Here is a 21146-nt window from a genome sequence, read left to right as displayed (position 1 = left end):
CTTTTGAGTAAGCTTGTCAAGTCAAACAGCTCACATAAACTTGTTATATTCCTAGCGTGAAATTTTGGCCCCACTGAGTACAGTTTCAAAACTCCCATTGACTGCAATGGAGTGAGAATTTAACCCTCACATTCAAATGTATGTGGCATAAGGAAAATCAATCTGATCCTTGTAAACCCATTGGAATTATTTGGCCAAAAAGTTGCATTACCATGGTGAAGAATAAAACATTTTAAAGCTTTTGTTAGATCTAGGAGGCTAGTCTCCTTTTGCATCTCCCGTTCAATGTTAGATCTTCAGGTGGATGACATCCTAGTGACTCTGAAACAAGAAAACACCAAACAAAAGTCCTAATTCTGTAGAGAAATTGCTGATTTATTAATAAAACTCAGTAACAAACTTCTTTGGGTTCCAGCTATCCAGAGTTTTGGATTAATATTTTGTAATTTACAAATTAAATTAAAAGATGTTTTATAATATTTAAAGTAGGTTTAGCTCTACTTTTGTGGAAAGGTTTAACTTGCATTTCTGTATTATTCTTCCTTCAGATGTTGTACTCTTTCGTAGTGCCAAGATCTGGTGGTCTAATTCCTTCTCCATTTTAATCCCATAGAAATATCAAAAGCTTATCAGATATCCAAATAATGCAAGTTGCCTGTGGCTACTATCACTCACTTGCACTCTCAAAAGGTAAGTAAAGTTGTTCTGCAGTATTACTATTACATAATTCAAAAGGTTTTTTACAGAATATTTTTAAGAAGAACCACATTTTAAAATATATCTCCACGGTGCCTTTGACACTTTTCCAAGTTCCACTGTCTATTGCCTTAGCTATGTAAAACTTCTTTTTTTTTTTTAAATAAAATTCTGAATTTTTTACTTGATATTTATTATAAAAACATAGCTGTATCCTGATAGCCCTAGGATTATTGTTCTCTGCTACTCTTTAATTGAAATAGGTTTAAAAGAAAATAATGAAATGTATGACAAGTCTCCAAAATACATAATTGTTTCACTGATGTTCCTTGAGAGTATTATGGAAATCAAAATGTGAAAATCCAATTTGTCACTTGATCTTGATGAATGAGAGCATTTTACAATGTTAATTATGGCCCTAATCCTGCAGACTTTTATGGATCTGCATAATGTCATGTGTATGAGTAGTCCCATTGATTTCAATAGGCCATTCATGTTCTCGTCATTTTTTCAGTTGTCCTGAACTGAGTCTTGCCACCTTTGTTAGTGATGATTGTAAAGTGCCTGGTCATTAGCTGATTGGTTCATACTAGGGCTGTTAAGCGATTAAAAAAATTAATCGTGCCATTAATCGCACTGTTAAACAATAGAATACCATTTATTTTAAATATTTGTGGATGTTTACTACATTTTCAAATATATTAATTTCAATTACTACACAGAATACAAAGTGTACAGTGCTTACTTTATATTTTTATTACAGATATTTGCACTGTAAAACACATTATTTTTTCAATTCATCTCATACAAGTACTGTAGTGCAATCTCTTTATCATGAAAGTTGAACTTACAGATGAAGACAAACAAGGTTGGTTACAATTTGCAGGAGATAATACTGCCTGCTTCTTGGTTACAGTGTCACCTGAAAGTGAGAACAGGTGTTCGCATGGCACTTCTGTAGCCGGCGTTGCAAGGTATTTACATGCCAGATATGCGAAAGATTCAAATGTCCCTTCATGCTTCAACCACCATTCCAGAGGACATTCTTCCATGCTGATGATGGGTTCTGTTCAATAACAATCCAAAGCAGTGCAGACTGACGCATGTTCATTTTCATCATCTGAGTCAGATGCCACCAGCAGAAGGTTGACTTTTCTTTTTTGGTGGTTTGTGTTCTGTAGCTTCTGCATCAGAGTGTTGCTCTTTTAAGACTTCTAAAAGCATGCTCCACACCTCATCCTTCTCAGATTTTGGACGGCACTTCAGAGTCTTAAACCTTGGGTTGAATGCTGTAGCTATTTTTAGAAATCTCACATCAGTACATTCTTTGAGTTTTGTCAAATCTGCTGTGGAAGTGTTCTTAAAATGAACATGTGCTGGGTCATCATCCGAGACTGCTATAACATGAAATACACGTAGAATGTGGGTAGAACAGAGCAGGAGACATACAGTCTCCCCCCCACCCCACCCCCAAGGAGTACAGTCACAAATTTAATTGACACTTTTTTTTTTTTTTTTTTTAAAACAAGCATCATTGGCATGGAAGGATGTCCTCTGGAATGGTGGCCGAAGCATGAAGGGGCATACAAATGTTTAGCATATCTGGCATACCTTGCAACGCCAGCTACAAAAGTGCCATGCGAACGCCTGTTCTCACTTTCAGGTGATGTTAATAAGAAGCAGGCAGCAGTATCTCTTATCAACGTAAACAAACTTGTTTGTCTTAGCGACTGGCAGAATAAGAAGTAGGACTGAGTGGACTTGTAAGCTCTAAAGTTTTACACTGTTTCGTTTTTGAGTGCAGTTATGTAAAAAAAAAATCTGCATTTGTAAGTTGCACTTTCACAATAAAGAGATTGTACTTTAGTACTTGTATGAGGTGAATTGAAAAATACTACTTCTTTTGTTTATCATTATTACAGTACATATATTTGTAATAAAAAATAATATAAAGTGAGGACTGTGCACTTTGTATTCTGTGTTATAATTGAAATCAATATTGAAAATGTAGGAAAACATCCAAAAATATTTAATAAATTTCAATTAGTATTCTATTGTTATAAGTGCGATTAATCATGATTAATTTTTGTGAGTTAACTGCGATTAATTGACAGCCCTAGTTCATACAATATACAGTATCCACTGAAACTCAGCCTGATATTTAAAAAGTAGACTTTTTTGCACCTGTTTTTGCTTGTGAAAATTAAATATGCAAATGTGTATGCACTTGTTCATTTCTGAAAATTAGGACTCCCAATTTTTAACTTTCACAAGATCTCTGACTAATGGATTTAAGCAGACATTTGTGGAACTCACAGAGAATGAAAATTTCACCTTCCAGTGCCTATCTATTCAGTGTTACAGAATGTCACTAGTTACAGCAGGTTTTTTTTGTTTGTTTGTTTTTTGGTAGATGCATTTCTAGGTTTTTTTTTCTTTTTCTTTTAATGCTACACTTGTCCCCCCAAAAAAACTTCTTATTATGAAAAGCACAAAGTCAGTGTTCATTATCTATACCTCTTCCTGGGGCAGACCATTAACTTAGAGTTAGAGCAGCATAGCCTTGTTTCATGTCTGACCAAAATTCACTTATTCTTGCCAAGGTACATATGATTTCTTTGTGGCATTACGGAGCACAATTATTTCCTTTTCAAGTCTATTACCTTCCAGAATAGGGATCACGTAAGTGATAGCTTTTTTTAAAAGCATATTGAGTTGTCTTCTGCAAAATAGTGGTTTAGAACTGCAGAGTTGTAGAGAGGATGTTCAAATTCTTTATTCACCCTTGCATATTTGCTTGTCTTTGAACTTACTTCTACCCACGAAGATAGTTAGTTAGTTAATTCAAGTCAACATATATTTTATGCGCTTTAGGATAAATGTCCTTTCAAACATTATAAGATTTATTATTTTAGTCACATATCCATTCAAGTATTGTAATTCAGTCTTGACCATGAAAATGTAGTACCTGGTTTCAAATATGTAGTTCCACTTTCACTAGTGGAAAAATTCCTTTAGTTTTCTAGCTAGTTATTGTGAAATATAACAGTGTTAAATGTACTGCTCCACTGAACGGCTGCTTCAGGAGGCAAGGGTACTGATTTCTGGCTACTACTTATAAATCGACATTTTTTTCTGGCAGGACAAAGTGTAAAAGAATATCTTACAGTACCAGCTGCTTGGTTGAACACAATTGCTTCATCTAGGCTTTGAACACTAAGTTTAACAAATAGATACAGCAAGTTATCTGCAGTTTTAGTTATATGTAAGATAATTACAGGGGATTACACATAAGTACTGTTGAGCAAGAAAGCATCTAATTTCTGAATATTTTCACTTGAGTATTGGAACAGCCAAAATATTAAGACCAAACATTGGCTGTCACTTTGTCACAGACAACACATTCAGTTGTCTCTGATCAGATTAATGTTGAAAGTTGAACTCCATAACCTTTAGGGAGTTAAATTCAGTGCAGATTGGTAATACGTTGCATAGTGCCTAGTGTGTCTCTAGGTATGAGAAGGAGGGGGAGTCTTCTACTAGAAGTAGAGTTCTGGATGCAAACAATTCCCCCTTCAAGGCAGGCAACATGGAAGCAGCACCAAATGACATTAGTTAGAGATGTCTTGGGGAAGGATGCATTATAGGGTTAGGCTTGGGTCTAGGCCACAGTGCATCCCAAAGTGATATTCCTGTATGATTCCCAAACAGGCCCGTCAGTCATGGTCTTCAATGGAACATTTCAAGCCCTGAACCTCCTCCACACTTTTATATGTGCCTCAGCAACAGGGGATTTTGGCTAATTGCTCTAAATTCACTGGGCATTTCCTGGGACAGGAGACAGTAGTGGCCTGAGCTGGCTAGACTGCACTGTGTTCAATGGAAGGAGTCTTTCTGGAGTTCACTTTAGGTGCTGCAGGTTTGCATAGGCCAGAGTAGGGATGGAGTGAAATTAGGCAGATGGACCTAGTGTCTGAGAAGATGGGAAATATCAGACTAGGCCTGACATAAACACAGACATTGAACTGGTTTGACTAAATTTGTTTAAAAACTGGTACAAATGCCTGTGTGGTCCCACTTACATCAGTTTACAGCTGATTTAGGGTATGTGTACACAGCAGTTGGGAATGTGCTCATCAGCACAAGTAGGCAGATGTGTGCCAGCTCTGCTCGAGCTAGGGCACTAAAAACAGTGTGTCCAAAGCAACACAGGCAGCAGCTTAGGCCAGCCACCCAAGTATATACCCAAGGGGTTGGGTGGGTGTCATTCGAGTGGCCAACCTGAGCTGCTGCCTGTCTTGCTGCAGCCAGACTACTATTTTTAGTGCATTAATTCAGGTAGAGGTATGCATGTCTGTCTGCCCACACTGGGAAGCATACTCCCACACGTTGTGACCCAAACAGCATCCCAATGCAAGAGGGCAACGGGCTGACTGATTCTGGTAATAAGTGTCAACTGGCATGACCAATTCAGTATATCACAACTCACTAATGTCATAACCTATATCGGAAGGTGTCATGTAAGATATCAATAGAAAGTTAATAACATACTGATCATTAATATTGTTGCATGGTGTATGTATGGAGGAAACATTCAAAATTACAAACATATAGGAAATTATGGTATCAAAGTGTGTCTGCTAGGTAGGGCTAACGTTACCCCACCCCAGACAAAGTGGTTCTGCCACCTGGAAGATATTTCCAAGGTACATAAAGAGACAATGGGAATACAAATTACATAGAAGGTAAAACAGGACCATCAAGCCAACCAGGGGAGGAGATAATCACTCAGCATCACAGCAGGGGGAGAAGGTTGTAGGAAACAGCTCAGTTTGCATTTTAGTAAACACTGGGAGTGGTGGGGGAAGAAACGAGCAGGGAACTTCCTTCACCACCAGACTCCAGGTTGCCTTCTTTACAGCTTGAATGAATTTTACTTTGGGGGTAATGTTCAAAGGAATCCATTTCAAAGGTTTACTGGACTATTAAAAAAAAAAAAGGGGGAGGGAGAAGAACCCCAAGTTATCTTTTAGAAGACAAAGGAACTGAGCACTTTGGCCTTTATGGGAGATCCTGACTGGAGGGGTTGGTCAGCTATCTTGCTGGAAGGTAGAGTGTTGAGAATCTTACCTTGAACCAATACTATAGTTTTGTTAAGTCTTAGTCTCTAGAAAGCGTGTTTCACTTTATTTGCTTGTAACCATTTCTAACTCTATCAGCTAGTCTAGAACTCACTTCAAATCCTATCTCCTTTTGTCAGTAGTCTTGTTTTACTTTTAATCTAAACCAACCCCAGTGCTATGTTTGATTTAAGGTGAATGTTAACTCTAGTCAATGTGGCAAGCTGCCGCGTATTATATCTTTAAAAGAACAAATGAACCTTAACCTCTCTCTGAAGGGTCCAGGAGAGGGCTGGACACTGCAGAGAACATGGTTCCGGAAAAATTCCGGATGAGGGATGTTGGGGTCATCTTGCCAGGTGTAAACAAGGCTGGTGGAGGCCAGAGTGTGGCAGTGGTATAACACGCAGGCTGTTGGAATCAGGATTGCTGAGCCAGAGCCGCTTCTCGCGCGCGCACACACACACTCTCTCTCTCTCTTTCTTTCTCTCTCTGCGCTTCCAGCCAGCATACAAGCTAGAGAGCTACAGGAGCAGTCAGGGTTACAGGGCAGCCAGTGACAACCCCTCGCTGGTCTGGAGCACACCTTATGTTGGGTTAGTGTGTATCTGCAAATTTATGTAAGGGCAGTTCTTGTTGCGCAATTGGTAGTATCCTTAGACATATGCTTCTTTCCATGGTATGGAGGAAGTTTATATACCACAATGTGTTAAATCTTCTCCATTCTTTACTTGCCTCCATCATTGTTCTTCACATCCTACATAGTCAGCTTATATGAACCAAACCTTTATAACAGTTGTTGAATTTTTTTTGTTTGGTATATATTGAATTTAATAATTTGGGACAAGTACATTTGGTTTTTGATATATGCTATTTGAGAGTCAATTTCTGACAGGCACAGCAAAAATAAAAAGTTGTATACCTACAAAGGGCTATTATTCTTACAGAATACTTAATTTTAAAAAAGAGCTCAACACAACTGCCGTGTTAGCTTTGTCTACATTAGGGAAATTTTAAAAAAATGTATGACCATTACTAGTGCTGACTCAGGTCCACCGGTGTTAGCAACATTGGGAGTCATAGTGTAGATGGGCCTCTAGTATCTTTAACGGTGTCATCTAAGTCTGCTCAGAGCAGGTCTAATCAATGCCTATGCTTAAAAAGCCAATGGCCCATTCATTGTAGGGCTTTGCAGTGTTGCTGACATGGGAGGAGTTGAAAAAATGTTAATAGTGAGTAATTTTTGTAAAACTTCCTTACTGTAGTGGACAAGGCTGCTATTTTTACAATTGTGTATAGATAAGTATTTCTAACTAAAGCCAATGAAAGTGTGAAGTAGTGATAAAATTTGAAACATTGTAACATTTACTGAAAAGGCTTCAAAACTTCATAATTCTTTTCTTAAACTATCCAGTAGGTGCCACCTATTGTGGATAGTAGAGTAAGTTACAGAATGGTTGTTCATGCTGTAAATAATCATTTCAGTAGCAAAATTATTAAATTTATTCAAGACTAATTACATCAATATTTGTGTTAATTTCAGTGGCATTTTTAATAAGTGATGGAAGCATGTACTGTTCCATTTCCATCTTAATTGGTAAGAGTAATAATTAGCTGGTGCTGCTGATGTGAAAAAGTTAAGTGCAGCCTTGAAGTTTTTGAATTGATTTAAATATTATTTTCAAATTTGGTCTGACATCTGGGTTTGACTTCAGTCTCAAATTATAATCAGTTTTGAGTTTGAAAGAGCAAATCAATAAAAATCTCTGAACTACTGAAATTATTTGAATTCCCTGTACAAAATAGTCTAGCTGTTTAATTTTTGAAAGGTCATGAATTTGTTCTTTTTGTTAAAGGGATTGAACACACTTTTAAATTATGTTTAAAGTATGTTGATCCTACTTCATCTTAAATCTTTTTCTCTTTAACAGGAAGTGAAGTTTATTCCTGGGGACAGAATAAATATGGTCAACTGGGTATAGGTTATGAATTTAAAAAGCAGACTTCACCTCAACTGATTAAATCTTTACTGGGAATCCCTTTTGCACAAATTGCAGCAGGAGGAGCACATAGTTTTGTACTAACTCTTTCCGGAGCCATTTTTGGATGGGGACGCAACAAATTTGGTCAACTTGGTCTTAATGATGAAAATGGTGAGTAGTTGTTACTTCAAAATATTTCGCACTGGAAGTCTTTATTGTGGCTCTGCCTTGTACTCAGTGTCTTGGAATAATCTTCAAATTGGAATTCTTGTCAGCATCATTGACTAGCAGAGTTATATAAACAGCCTGTCAAGTCAGTGTCTGGTTTTACATTCACCATTGCCTGGGCACCCTGGGATTGAGTTTGTAACTCAAAACCTAGGACAACTTCCCTCTTGACAGACTAAGGATGTATTGTAAATTAGCAAGTAAGGCCCTGACTGCAACATTTGCATTTGTACTTAGCTTTTATCAAGTGGGATTAAAGTGTGTAACCTGTCTTTCTTTTGCCCACTCCAGAATGAGGTCAGGTATAACTGGGTCCCTGGAAATTGGACAGGATCATCCAGACAGTCCTGTCAGATTCTGCTCATTGAGCTGTAGTCATAGTTACATACAAAAGAGAAAATAGAAAAGATATTGTCTTATTGCTTCATGGTAAAAGCTCTCACTGACAAAGTTGTCCTGTAATTCTGCTGAGTCCCTTTCACTTTCAATTTATGAATGAAAAATCATCTACTTTGAGCTCTCATTCTTTTCTTTTCAACCTTTCCTTTGCTCTTTTAAGTTAACTTAAAAGGAATCATTCTTGTTCAGTTACTTAGAACTTGAACAATCTACCTTTGTGATAAATGTTCACATTTTCTGAGACTGATTTTAACCCATAAAGTCTATTAGATAATAGTGTACACAGACAAATTTAACGTATCTTTTTCATTATATATTTGCCTTGTCTTCTGTCCTTCAGTGACTCTTTTTGGGGACTGTACTGATTATAAAATATTTCCTTTGTTTGGTCTGTTTAGTAGTAATTCAAAAGCAAACTATGTGATGAGGAAAAATTAATGTCCCTTTCCTCTTAATGGGATTTGCCAAACAGTTTTGGACTAGTAGGTTCCCCCCCCCACTGCCCCCAATTTTCAGGGCTTGTAGTTATGCATGTATCGTGGCATATATATGCATATAGACAAGTTAGTGCTAATTATAGTGTGTAAATTAATCTACAGATGCAGAATTTATGAATTACCAAATTTCATCTCAGACATTTTGTTCTGATTTCATCTGATTGTGCTGGGAACTGGTTAATGAGGCAGTTAGTTATGGAAATGATGATGTGTATTGGTTCCATGTTAGGTGGAGAATGGGGAAAATGTATAATTATCTAAAATTTCTCAATAAAAATGCAATACAACTGAAACTTATTTCTGAAGTAATTGTTATAAATATGGTTGTCCTTTTTTTAATGAGAAAATTAGGAAAAATTAAACTGGTTTTTAGTGGCCATGTTTTCACAGTTAATCAGTCTGGTGGAAAATGAAAAATCACATTGTTTTCAAATTTCATAGTCTTTGTAGATGCTCTTTAGAATCCACATTACCCCATTTTTATCAGGCACTGATAAAGCGTACATTTTTAATGTACATAAAATTATTTTTAAATAAAGTTATACAATTGTCAGTGTACATTAACAATACTAAAGAAATGTTAAAGTTTACAAATTTTCACTTTTGCAACTAGATGACAATGCTGTTTGATTCTGTTAATTTCCCTGCAGATATAACTTCTGTCTCTAAAACGAACATGAACTCTAACATGGTCTGTTGCTATAACAATATTTCATCTGCTGTGTATAAACATTTTTTTTAACTCCTGGAGTGTACAAATTCAATGTAATTTATCCCTGTACACTTTACTTTTTAAAAAAACAAAGACAAAACAGTTTTCATCATCTAAAACATATACATAGGATAGTCTCTCCTGCATTGTCCACCTTAGGTCTAATGTACTGCATTGTATTTCATGATTTGTGGGATAATGTTCATGAGCCAGTGCCTTTAATTTTAAAGAGTATAATCCTTTGCTTATCAAAATTCAGGATGAATTTTTTTTGTACAATTTTTCTATGTTACCTCTCACTTAATGCCTCTGTATTTTGTGTTCTTGTAATTTTTGAATCCTATAGATTAATACATTTGGGCTAAACGATCACTAATGTTGAAAGTTAAATCTGGAGACAGAGCTCGTTGATGCAACTTCTTTTCCCAAACACGTTAAATGTACTGACATAATGTGACCAACTTTTTATTAAAACTTTCAGACAGGTATGTTCCTAATCTGCTGAAGTCCCTAAGATCTCAGAAAATTATTCACATCTGTTGTGGAGAAGATCATACTGCTGCTCTTACAAAGGTACAGTACTTAAAGTATCATCTGATTTGTTAATTTAGTCACTTCATGTAGTAGTGAACAGTGCTCTTTTAAAGTCTCGAAATGCAATATTTCTATTTCTTAAAAGTTGGATAAAATATGGCCTGTGAAATCATGAAAATAGTAGAAGAAAGGTTAAACATTTAAATAAAGACCCACATTCTTCATAAGTTACATAAACCATGTTTATAGTATAGGCACTACAGTGGAACAGCTTTGGTCCTGCAGCTATGCTGCTGTAGCACCATAGTGTAGATGCTTCCTACAATGATGGAAGAGGTTTTACACGCTTCCGAGTGCCATAGCTATGTCAGCCTAACTTGTAAATGTAGACCAGGCTTCAGTCCAAGTGTGTGTGTCAGCTTTACTAAAGATGAATTTGCAAGATTTTACATTATTAAAAACACTTTGTGACCACAACATTACTTATGGCATTATTTAAACTCTGTGATAGTTGAGCTTTGGTGTGTACTGTTCTAAATATCAACATAAACTTCTGAGCTGGATGGTTTTACTTTTACTGCATTTGTCATAAAATTTTTCACTGACAAGGTTAGTTCCAAATTAGATTGTACAGTTGGTAGATTTTATTGTAATTTAGCAGCAGTATTATTTGTAAATAGTAAGTAATTAGCAATAGTGGAAATTGTCCAAAGTTATCCACAGGGGTAGAGTGCAAGCAGTAAGAGTATGAGCTTCCTTCAGGGTTTTACCAATAGCTTCAACCCTCTCATGAAGGAAACACGCTTTATTTGAGGAGTTATTAGTTTTATGTCATTGTAGCTCAATCCTAAACAGAGGTGAATAGCTGAACCACAACTGACACTTACCCTTCAGTTGATATGTTTAAGTGCATTATTTATTGTAGTCTCTCTTGTATTTTGTATAAATTAGTGTATAGAAAACGTTCAAATAATAGAAATCTCTCCATAATTATAGGAAAAGATGTCCAATAGAAGCAATTATTTATGAACAAATATTACCCTGCAGTGTGTGTGAACCAAATATTTGCACCCCTATAATCCTGAAATTGAAACTGATTTCACTGATACTTATCGTCCAAGTTGAGACATGCATAATATAAACAAAGTACATGTTTCAGAGTGGTGGCCGTGTTAGTCTGTATCAACAAAAAGAACGAGGAGTACTTGTAAAGTAGTGATCAGTAAACTATATTTTAAACTTTTTTCCTTTTACTAAGGCGTTACTAGTAAAATAGTTTAAATCAGATTTACAAGACGTTTAAGTTGACACTATCACTTTAATTAAAGTGAATGGATTTAGATCTGTTAGTTTTAGTATTTACAGTAAAATTAACACGATTTTTCTGTAGCTCCTTCAAGCCCAGCAGTTCCTCTGCGTGTTGTACATTGCGAAATTAGTGTCTTAATATATTACTGTGTGTGGAGTAACTGGTTGTATGTGAGTATTTTAAAAGCCCTTCCAGAATTTAGAAGTACCTGGCACTGTTTATTCTAATTCAGTGAATGGGGCTGTTTTTCTTAGCGGATGCTGCCATTTTAATGACGATTTCCAGCAGAGATCCAGTCTGGTGCAGAGTAGAATTGAAAGAATCAGCTTTGCAATTTGAAAGTATTTGAATATGGAAATTTTCACAGTTATTGTAAGGTAAGTTGCGTAACTTCTAAAAACATTTTGATTAACATTCTTCTGTTACGGTTTTTGGTTAATTTCCTATTAAATTAATCAAAAACAATTTTTTAAAATAATTGAACTTGCCTTACAACCGTGTTGAAACTCTTTGATATCCTGTGCTCTCAAATGATGAGGCTAATGCTTTCAATCATACTCTGCATCATTTCTTTGAGGAGGGCAGCTTTCTATTTGGAAATTATTGTGAAATATATTTATGAATTAAGTTTTAAGGTTTTCCTGGGTTTTTTTGAGTTTTTATGTGCAACTGTAGTTCATCTGTGGAAAAGAGGAAAAACAAGGTTTAGTATCCTATTAATGCCACAAGTTAATGGCAGAATTATTGTGTAATTCTGTGGAAATTTCAAGAACATTATTTAACAATGATGTAATATATGATAGGTGTACTACATTTTTCATAAATGGAATTAACTTGTAATCCTTGTATCGATGAGTACCCTTATTTTTCTCTTCCACTATCTTGTTAAAATTATATAAACCAAGAAAGGATTTCTGTACAATAGATGATTGTCTTACTGTTAAATGTATTCTAATTTTAATCCAAATATATGTGTTTAGGAAGGTGGGGTTTTTACATTTGGAGCTGGAGGCTATGGACAGTTGGGTCATAATTCTACCAGCCATGAGATAAACCCAAGGAAAGTTTTTGAACTTATGGGAAGCATTGTCACACAGATCGCTTGTGGGAGGTAAGATCCATTCTGTACTAGAGCTATGAATGGCAGATATATTTTGTACACTATACAACTGGACGCTCAGTAAAGTATCTGAACTCTGACCCTTACAGGTAAGGGGTGAGGACAAAATTGTTAGACTTGAAGTACTTAAATGTGTTATCTTAAACAGTATTAAATAAAAAATTAAAGAAAATTGTACCACCAACATGTATGACTGTCTACACAGAACTGCAATAATCCTTTATTTTTAACCTGTGTCCATCCCTGCCTCCCTGATTTTGGTCCTTGCATGTTAAGTGAAGGCAATAAACAGGATCTAACAAGCATTTAAAAATTGAACAAACAAACCCCAAATCCCAAACAATTAAGATGTGTACATGTCTTACTGAGTGTAACACAAGGGCTAGAAACACATTTTTAATTTATTTTAAAAAAAAAGTACAAGATGAAGGCTTCAGGGAAGTGGGTGTCCAACATATATCTGTGTGTACTCCTAGTTCAAGCCAGGGAGGATATTTATCATTGTTCAGATTGTAATAGCACCCAAAATGTAGATGCTTCCCAGACACAGCTGAAGATATTGTCCTTGTCCCAAAGATTTGGTAATCTAAAAGGACAAGGACAAAGAATGGAAAAAAGATACACATAGGAGCAAAATGATCGTGCTGGTGATAGGGATGCTTTGTTTTTTTAAATATAAACTGTTCTCAGTTACCATTCTGTCTATCCATGGTGACCGTGACTGGACCATTCCCTGTTAACAGTCTACATTAATTCATGGCTGTTTATCCCATGCTGTCCCCTCCCCTACCATGAATTTAGGGCTGAGAGGAAAAAGAATTGCACCAATCTGGCAGAAACTTTAAATTTTAAATGTCCAAGACCACCCTCCAGGTCAGGCTTTGGGTGGGAAGTGATGGCAGGCTCCACGTGGCTGTTCTGTCCCCTAATGTTCCAGGAAGGTCCTTTTATTTCGCTGCCTGGAACGCATGGTTTCTGGTAACATGCTGAAGGACATTAAATATACTGTTAACCGTCCTATTTTGACCTGCACATAGCATGTCACGATGCTTGCATAATTTATTTTAAATTTTGTATCTCTGCCATAGGCAGCACACCTCTGCATTTGTTCCATCATCTGGAAGAATTTACTCCTTTGGTCTTGGAGGTAATGGACAGTTAGGAACAGGATCAACAAGTAATAGGAAAAGTCCCTTCACAGTAAAAGGAAACTGGATTCCTTATAGTGGGCAGTGCCTGCCAAGCACAGGTAAATGTGTGACACTACATGTTAACTCTTTCGACTATTTCTGCATTGTTTGAGCTTCTGGAGATAGCCAGCTATGATTTCCCAGTGCAGCTTCTCTTCCGTCAAAATCTCTCTTCCTTAGAACATTGGGATATTGGTCTTTATATCAGAGAAAAACATTTCCAGCTCCCTAAAACCTTTTCTGCACTAGAAAGGTTTGCTAAAATCTTACAGATGATGCCACTCATTTAGCTCCTTTGGGCATAACAGTGAGTGTGCTAGTGTAGACCAAGGTTTCTGTGGCTGCTGCTATTTTAAGCACTGTGTTGTGTAGACCAGCTTTGAGCAGGGGTGATAACATAGTGTTCCTGCAGAGAGACCCTTCTTGATTGCTTGATTAATAGACAAGCAGTAATTCTATCAATTGCAATGTGATATGCCATTTTCAAACTAAGATATGGAATTAACTAAATTTTATTTTCATTGCAGACAGTGAAGAATATTATTGTGTAAAGAGACTTTTCTCTGGTGGGGATCAAAGTTTTGCACACTACTTTAATCCACAGGTAATAAATTAAAATACCGTGAATCAGATTCAAAGCCTGTAACCAAGGCTCTGTCCTATGTGGCATTTTAGACCTAAATTATACGACAGGAACCTTAGATTTATGTACCTCTGCCTCCCATATCTTCTTCCTATCCTAGCACTTGGTCTTGGTCCAGAACAGCGCAATCAGTATAATATGTTGTGTGTTGAATGTAAGTTGAGTTTATTTTATGCTTATGTTCCCTGACTCCTGCCCCAATTTTTTTTTTTTTCCTATTTTTGACCTGCTGTTGGTTTTAGTATTGAAAATGCATAACTGCATAGTACAGGTTGTAGGGGGAATCTGGAGGCTTTCGTGGCTGGATTAGTTTACAGTTGGGATTTTGGACGCTCAGGAAAGTGAAAAGCCAGTTGTTGTTTTTTTGGCACCTAAAATGCACTTGAAGCTTTTGGTAATGGGATGCATGTCCTCTTTCCCTTTCAGGCAGGCTCAGACATGAGTTGGGTTTGAACTACTTGGTTTTTGCCACTTGTCAGCAACTCTTACCAGCAGCTAACTGCCCTATTGTTCCTTGCCCCAGTATCTGGTATTCCGTCCAGCGGTGATGGATAAGGATGTTTAGCTTGTCGTTTCTGCTACAGTGATTAGTAGCCAAATAGTTTGTTGCTGACATTTTAAATCGTCATTATTAGATTTCAGTACAGTCTTAGACACTGTGACATCAGCAGTTTGAGACCCCCTTAGCCTCCTCTTTTTGTCCTATGACTGCAGAGGTGTTAGTCCCTCACAGCATGTGCTAACTGCGTGTGCTAAACAGTCTGTTCCACCTTGGGTTTTGTCGTGATGCTGGGAGTATCTTTCCCAGACCTGAAGAAGAGCTGTGTGTAGCTGGAAAGCTTTTGTGTCTCACCAACAGAAGTTGGTCCAATAAGAGATATTATCTCACCCATCTTGTCTCTCTAATCTCCTGGGACCAACATAGCTACAACTGCACTGCATAAAACATTACCTCAGTTATTTTGCTTGCTTGTTGCCTCAGTTCACAATCAGTTTTTCTTCTGCTTAAACTGTGAGCTCTTTGGGCCTCAGACCTTCCTTCTTAAATGATTGTGAAGTGGCTAGCACAGTTCTCTGGGTATTATAGAAATAACAACACCCTGACTTAGATGAATGCGGGCCATTCATATGTTCCCTGGATTTACTGTTACAGGCTGTCTGTCAACTCAGGCAGACAAAACTGCATTGGCTTACTTAAGATTCTGAAGTTTTTCTTCACAACCATAAAGGCTAAAAATGTAATTATTCTTAAATGAAAGCTTAGATTACAAGCATAGTTATATAGCAATTTTAAAAAAAGACAATGATGTATTCATGTACAGATCTACATTGTCTAAATATACACAGGGTCTTGCCTAAAACCTTAATTTTTTGTACAGTTTGATTAGTTCAAAACAATAGTTGCCCAGCAATCCAATTTAAAATGCCATACTCCAGACCTTGGCCACAAAATTGAACAAAACTTGCTTATTACTTTTTTGTGATTAAGACTATGAATATTGTAGTATTTTTGGAATTCTGGAGTGAAGCAGTAGAAGAAGTTAGTTCCAGCATGAATTTTAACAAGTCTTTGTGATTTTTCTTATTTGTTGTTTTGCCTTCAGCTCCTGGGAAGAATATTTCAAAATATTTTAAAACTGAAGCAATGTAGCTTACTCAGTATTTTAAATAGAACTGGAAAAGAAACAAAAAATTTATATGTAAAAATGCTCAGATGTCTTTGGTATTTATATAGTTGCAGTGCGGTGTTATTGTTTTTTGTAGGTAACATATTAAGATCAGTTCCAATAAACTGCCAAAATAAGTTTTTAAGTACATTTTGACAAGAATTAGATGAGGTTAACTGGAGATTACTGATGCATGAGGGACCATTCTCTATCTTTATTTTGCTCTATAATAAATTCACGTATCCATAAAACTTTAGGTGCTGTAAGCAGGGCGCTACTTTAGTACTCTTAACAGTTTAACACTTTGTTGTTACATTATGCTTTTCAAACATTTTTCAAATAAGCAGGAATTCACCTGCATAGGCATATAAGGCACTGTTCCTGGTTTTTAGCAGAAAGCAACTTTACAGAAAATACTCTACTTGTCTCATTTTGTCCTGTTTCCTGTGTGCAGGCACACAGATACTGTGCATGAATAACTCTGTGGCTTGGAGGGAAGCAAAAACTTATTTTTTAGTATATTGTTTATCAGGCATCCAAAAGTGTGTTAGTACCCTCTCAGATATAGAATAAAGGTAGTTCCCTGTCCTTAAGAGCTTACAATCTAAATAGATAAAATGGACACAGGATAGGATAAAGGAATGACAACATACCAAATTTCAACTAAATCGTGTTGCTTTTTATGTGTCATTAGTTTCACAATTTTTTCTTAATTTTCCTTTTTTAATTTAAATTTCTCCTCTCCCCTTTTTGTGCTCCCTCTTGTTGCCTCCAACCTTCTTCCTTTAAAACAGTGCCCTTCTTGCACAGACCTGTCTATGTCCCTTTTCCCTGACACAGACCTTGCACAGAGAATGAGAAGGTTTCAGTATGAGCAATTATAACAGGAGTTGAGGCAATGCCCTTAAGAGTTGAGAGTGTTAAAAGTTATAGGTGTGAGGTTTGATGGGAGCAGGAGTAGTAGGGTTGCCATGTTTCTAATTGTTGATAACTGGAACCTCAAGGCACGGCCCCATGCTCTGCCTCTTCCCCCAAGGCCCCTCCTCCTCAACTCCCCCGTTGCTTGCTGGATGCCCCCCCCCCCCTCAGCTGGGCTCCCTCTGCTCCAGGGCTGCGGTGGGAGCTGCTGCAGCCTGACAAGGAGCCTGCCTGCATGTATGAGGCAGCCCTGGCTGAGCAGGGGCTGGCACAGGTTAATGACCCGGCACCTCCCTCTACCCCACAGTAACTGGACTTTTGGTGTTTGCTCAGTACATCTGACTGGACACTGCCACGTCCACTTTTTGACCATACTTTCATGTTACCTGGCAATCCTGGCACCAGGAAAACAGAAGCCAAAAACTGGACTGTCTGGGTAAAACATGGATGGGTGGCAACCCTAAGGAGTAGGAGCCACTGTTTATCAGGCAAAAATGGAGTTGGTCAGACGGGAAGTCAAGCTCTACTCTCACTACAGTCTCCTTTCACATAGTGTTTGAGGGAAGTTCTGCATAGCATTTGGATTGGGGAGGAGGTTAGTCAAAATAACTACTGAATGTGGTGACTAACGTTATCTGCATCTTCAGTTCCCATTGGAGGCTAGGAGCAGCTGGAAATATGAATTACTCCACTGAAGGAACCAATGGTAGCACAGCAATTTAGCAAGCCATTCTGCTAGTATCTGGTTTGAGATTGCATCTGGGAGACTCTTAGGAGAGTGGATATTTAGAATAGGTTAGGTCAAGTTCTATGGAGTTTGCCCTGGGTTTTCCTTGTAGTGAATTTTCAGCCTCAAGAAGCCAACAGTGTTTAAAATGTTGTCCTGCCTCCCTTTTCTTCTTAGTGCATATCTTGTGTGTAAGGAAGTTAATAGAATGCTTCCAGGTTTTCTGCAGAGTTCATTTCACTGCAGTGGGGAAGCATGTAATGAAAAATGAAATAATCCCACTATCCCCTAGGGAGTTTCGGTTGAGCATGTATTAATCTGTTAAGAAGAGCACTCCCTTGTGAGTATTTGAGTTACTGCTCAGGAGTGGAAAGCTTTTTGAACTGTTTCTTAAATTTACCCATGATCAGATTTGCTCATGATACCAAAATGGGTGCTAATCACAGTAAGCCAAAAATAAATTGCAGTGACCTGTGGTGATTGAAATGGTGAGGACTGCAGACAATAAAAGGGATTTAGTAGTAGTAAATGTAAAATCCAGCACTAAGTGGGAGAGGAAGGGGGACAGCAAATGAGGTAGAGAGAGAACTTGACAAATATATATTTTTGTACTAAAGTGAGTTTATTTTCATCTTGCCTCCTTCTTCCTGTCCAAATATTACTTTTTGTCATGTTACCAAGCACTGTAGTTCATCGTCTTAGTGTTTTAATGTCATCTAGTCTTATCTCCTGTATATCACAGGCCACCACCTGCAAATTAACCCAACAACTGAAATTAGACCGAAGTATTACAACCCAGAGGAGACCAGACTATTATATGCCACAGGCAGAGACTAGTAGGGACGGAGGTGCACCAAATCTGAGGCCCTTGCAATGGCAAGTCAGTGTTTAAGTGAGATATTGCCCCGATAATCCCAGCAAGTGACCTGCACCCACATGCTTCAGAGGACAGTGAAAAAACCCCCAAGTTTACTGCCAGTCTGATCTGGGGGACACTTCCTGACCCCACATATAGTGATCAGTTAGATCTTGAATGCATGAGCAAGAACCAGCCACCCAAGCACCAGAGAGAGAATGCTCAGTGTTACGTCAGAGCCCTGGTCCTCCCTATCTAACGTCCCCTCTCCATCTGTGGCCATCCCTGATGCAGAGGGAGGCAATCCCCCCCACCCTCAGAGTGTGTGTGTGTAAGTGTAAAATCAGCGTTGGGAGGAGTGGGATGTGTAATCAGCGTTGGGAGGGGAGGTGCCCATAAGAGGATATCTTCCTCAAGAAATGACTCTCAGTATTAAAACATTTAAGAAATATTTATTTCACAGCAAGTAATATCATCTAGTCTTGCATAGTTAGTTATTCATTTGAAATTAATCAGTTTGTATTAAGCAAATTGAAAAAACTCATTGGTTTTCACTTGCATTTAACTTGTATATTACTCTGAAAACCTGCTGTTATTCTTTATGCTATTTCAGTAACATATTCTGTACGATTTGAATGGATATTACAGTGTAACTTAGATGTCAATTGCAGTCAACATTCAAAAATGTATTTCCCAGCTAAAGCTAAAAGACCTAACACGAAATATACTTTATTCAAATGAAAGTTGTATAATCTGGTTTCTGTCCTCTAACATGGTATTTCACTACGGTAATATTCTCATGGAACATGAATGTATGAATAAAGAGTTTTGCCAATTACATTTTAGGGGGTCGTTTTCCTCAGTAAGACTGATAAATGAGAAAATTATTCTGCTGACATGCCTCTTCTAAATTTAGAACATGATGCCACCAGATGACTTCAGATGTCCTGACTCTTCAAAGCAGATCTGGACTGTGAATGAAGTATTTATTCAGAAATTGCTGACTTGTCCATCTGGAAGGCTTCCTGTGGAGATAGCTGAGTAAGAACAAATTAAATTGTTGAGAAAAATATCTTTGAAAACTAAACTGAATTATAATACATATACACAGTTATGAAAGTTTTTTACACAATGTTTTAATTACTGTCTTTGCTGTACACATCAGAGCTTTACTCTTGACTATGCTGCTTGTAATGCAATTTAAAGCCTTATAGTAGTTCTTCTTCCTTCCTGTTGAAGCAGCTAAAAAAAAAAGTAATTACAAACATTCAAAATACAAAATGTGGACTCAAGGTAGGGATTATAAGATATTAGTGGGGTAAGGTGTGCATAGGGACTCAGGTTTCTATGGGTTGTCTAGGCTGGGAAAAGTGATTGTGGTTAGGTAACCGTGATCTTTTCCCTTGTTTAGATCGGGGTCCTCAAACTTCATTGCACTGCGACCCCCTTCTGACAACAAAAATTACTACATGACCCCAGGAGGGGGGACTGAAGCCTGAGGCCGCCTGAGCTCCACTGCCCTGGTTGGGGCGGCCAAAGCCTTAGTTCCACTGCCTTAGCTAGCGGGGAAAAAAGCAGAAGTCCAAGGACTTCAGCCCCAGGCAGGGGGCCTACAACCTGAGCCCCACCATCCCAGGCTGAAGCCCTCAGGCTTCAGCTTCGGCCCCGGGCAGAGAGGCTCACGCTTCGGCCCCGGGCCCAACAGGTCTAAGCTAGCCCTGGCGACTCTATTAAAATGGGGTCATGACCCACTTTGGTTGGGTTTAGATCCATGTTAACTCCTTTTACCTCAGTACAGCTGGTTGAGATCTACCTTGATCACTTGTTATCACTTCTTATACAGACCTTTAAAGAACAGTAAAGTATTGGGAATTTGACATCAGGAGAGATGACTTGCGTGGGAGTATTGATAGAAAGTTGGCCATCAAAGTAACGGCCTCAATAACACAGGTGACGAACAGGTCAGGCTTTTGAGGGAGAGGAGAGTGAACTGAGAATCTCAAAGGGAAGGAAGAGAAGGGTGAACCAGGCCATGTGCTACCAGCTACCTCCATACATAATGTAAAACTGTTTTTTGTAAATGTCAAGTTTGCTGCCATTCATAACTAATAAATGAGTTGGGACAAAAGAGATTCATCTATAAATGCTGCCTGTAATACAAAGTACTCTTCTGTTGTCAGCATCAGATTAGAGTGTTGAGCAGTGTTGGTTGTCTGGGTCTGCAATATACTCTCGCACGTGATTCAGAAGTGAGATCATCAAAAAATAGTCACTGACTTTTGAATGAGGATCCTACAGGGGCTGCTCCTGGTGGGACAGAGCAAGTGAGAAACCTGCCCCTTTGATAGTTCTAAAGAGACAGACCTCTCAGCTAGAACACAGATTTTTTTTTTCAGTTGAGCTTCCCTGAGTTTCAGGGAATTTCCCTGGTAGGCCAGGCTGACCATCTTTATTTCTGAGTGTAGATAACCCTTCCCTATTGGACTGAAATACCTATAGTTACAGTATAAAATAAAGAGAGATCCAAGCAACTAAAATATTATTTCCT

At 37.8% G+C, this 21146-nt stretch overlaps 1 protein-coding gene across 4 annotated transcripts in view; it reads left to right on the top strand.

Annotated features, from left to right (window-relative positions):
• HERC4 (HECT and RLD domain containing E3 ubiquitin protein ligase 4) overlaps positions 1–21146 on the top strand; it is a 73793-nt gene that overhangs the window by 14524 nt on the left and 38123 nt on the right. For 3 of the 4 annotated variants that reach the window (XR_013346642.1, XM_077821711.1, XM_077821712.1), the window contains exons 5-11: positions 614–690; positions 7748–7969; positions 10116–10207; positions 12458–12588; positions 13686–13846; positions 14315–14391; positions 19515–19639. Coding sequence is in view for 3 of the 4 variants with exons in the window: in XM_077821711.1 (XP_077677837.1) it covers positions 614–690; positions 7748–7969; positions 10116–10207; positions 12458–12588; positions 13686–13846; positions 14315–14391; positions 19515–19639 (885 nt within the window). In the remaining variant the exon portion in view is untranslated. Of the gene's footprint in view, positions 1–548; positions 691–7747; positions 7970–10115; positions 10208–12457; positions 12589–13685; positions 13847–14314; positions 14392–19514; positions 19640–21146 lie in introns of all 4 variants that reach the window. The other variant, XM_077821713.1, reaches the window with a different exon arrangement.

This window comes from Eretmochelys imbricata, chromosome 7 (genome assembly GCF_965152235.1).
Source record: "Eretmochelys imbricata isolate rEreImb1 chromosome 7, rEreImb1.hap1, whole genome shotgun sequence".
NCBI classification, from domain to species: domain Eukaryota; kingdom Metazoa; phylum Chordata; order Testudines; family Cheloniidae; genus Eretmochelys; species Eretmochelys imbricata.
Note: the sequence above shows the minus strand (reverse complement) of the source record. Positions and strands in the feature narration are given on the sequence as shown.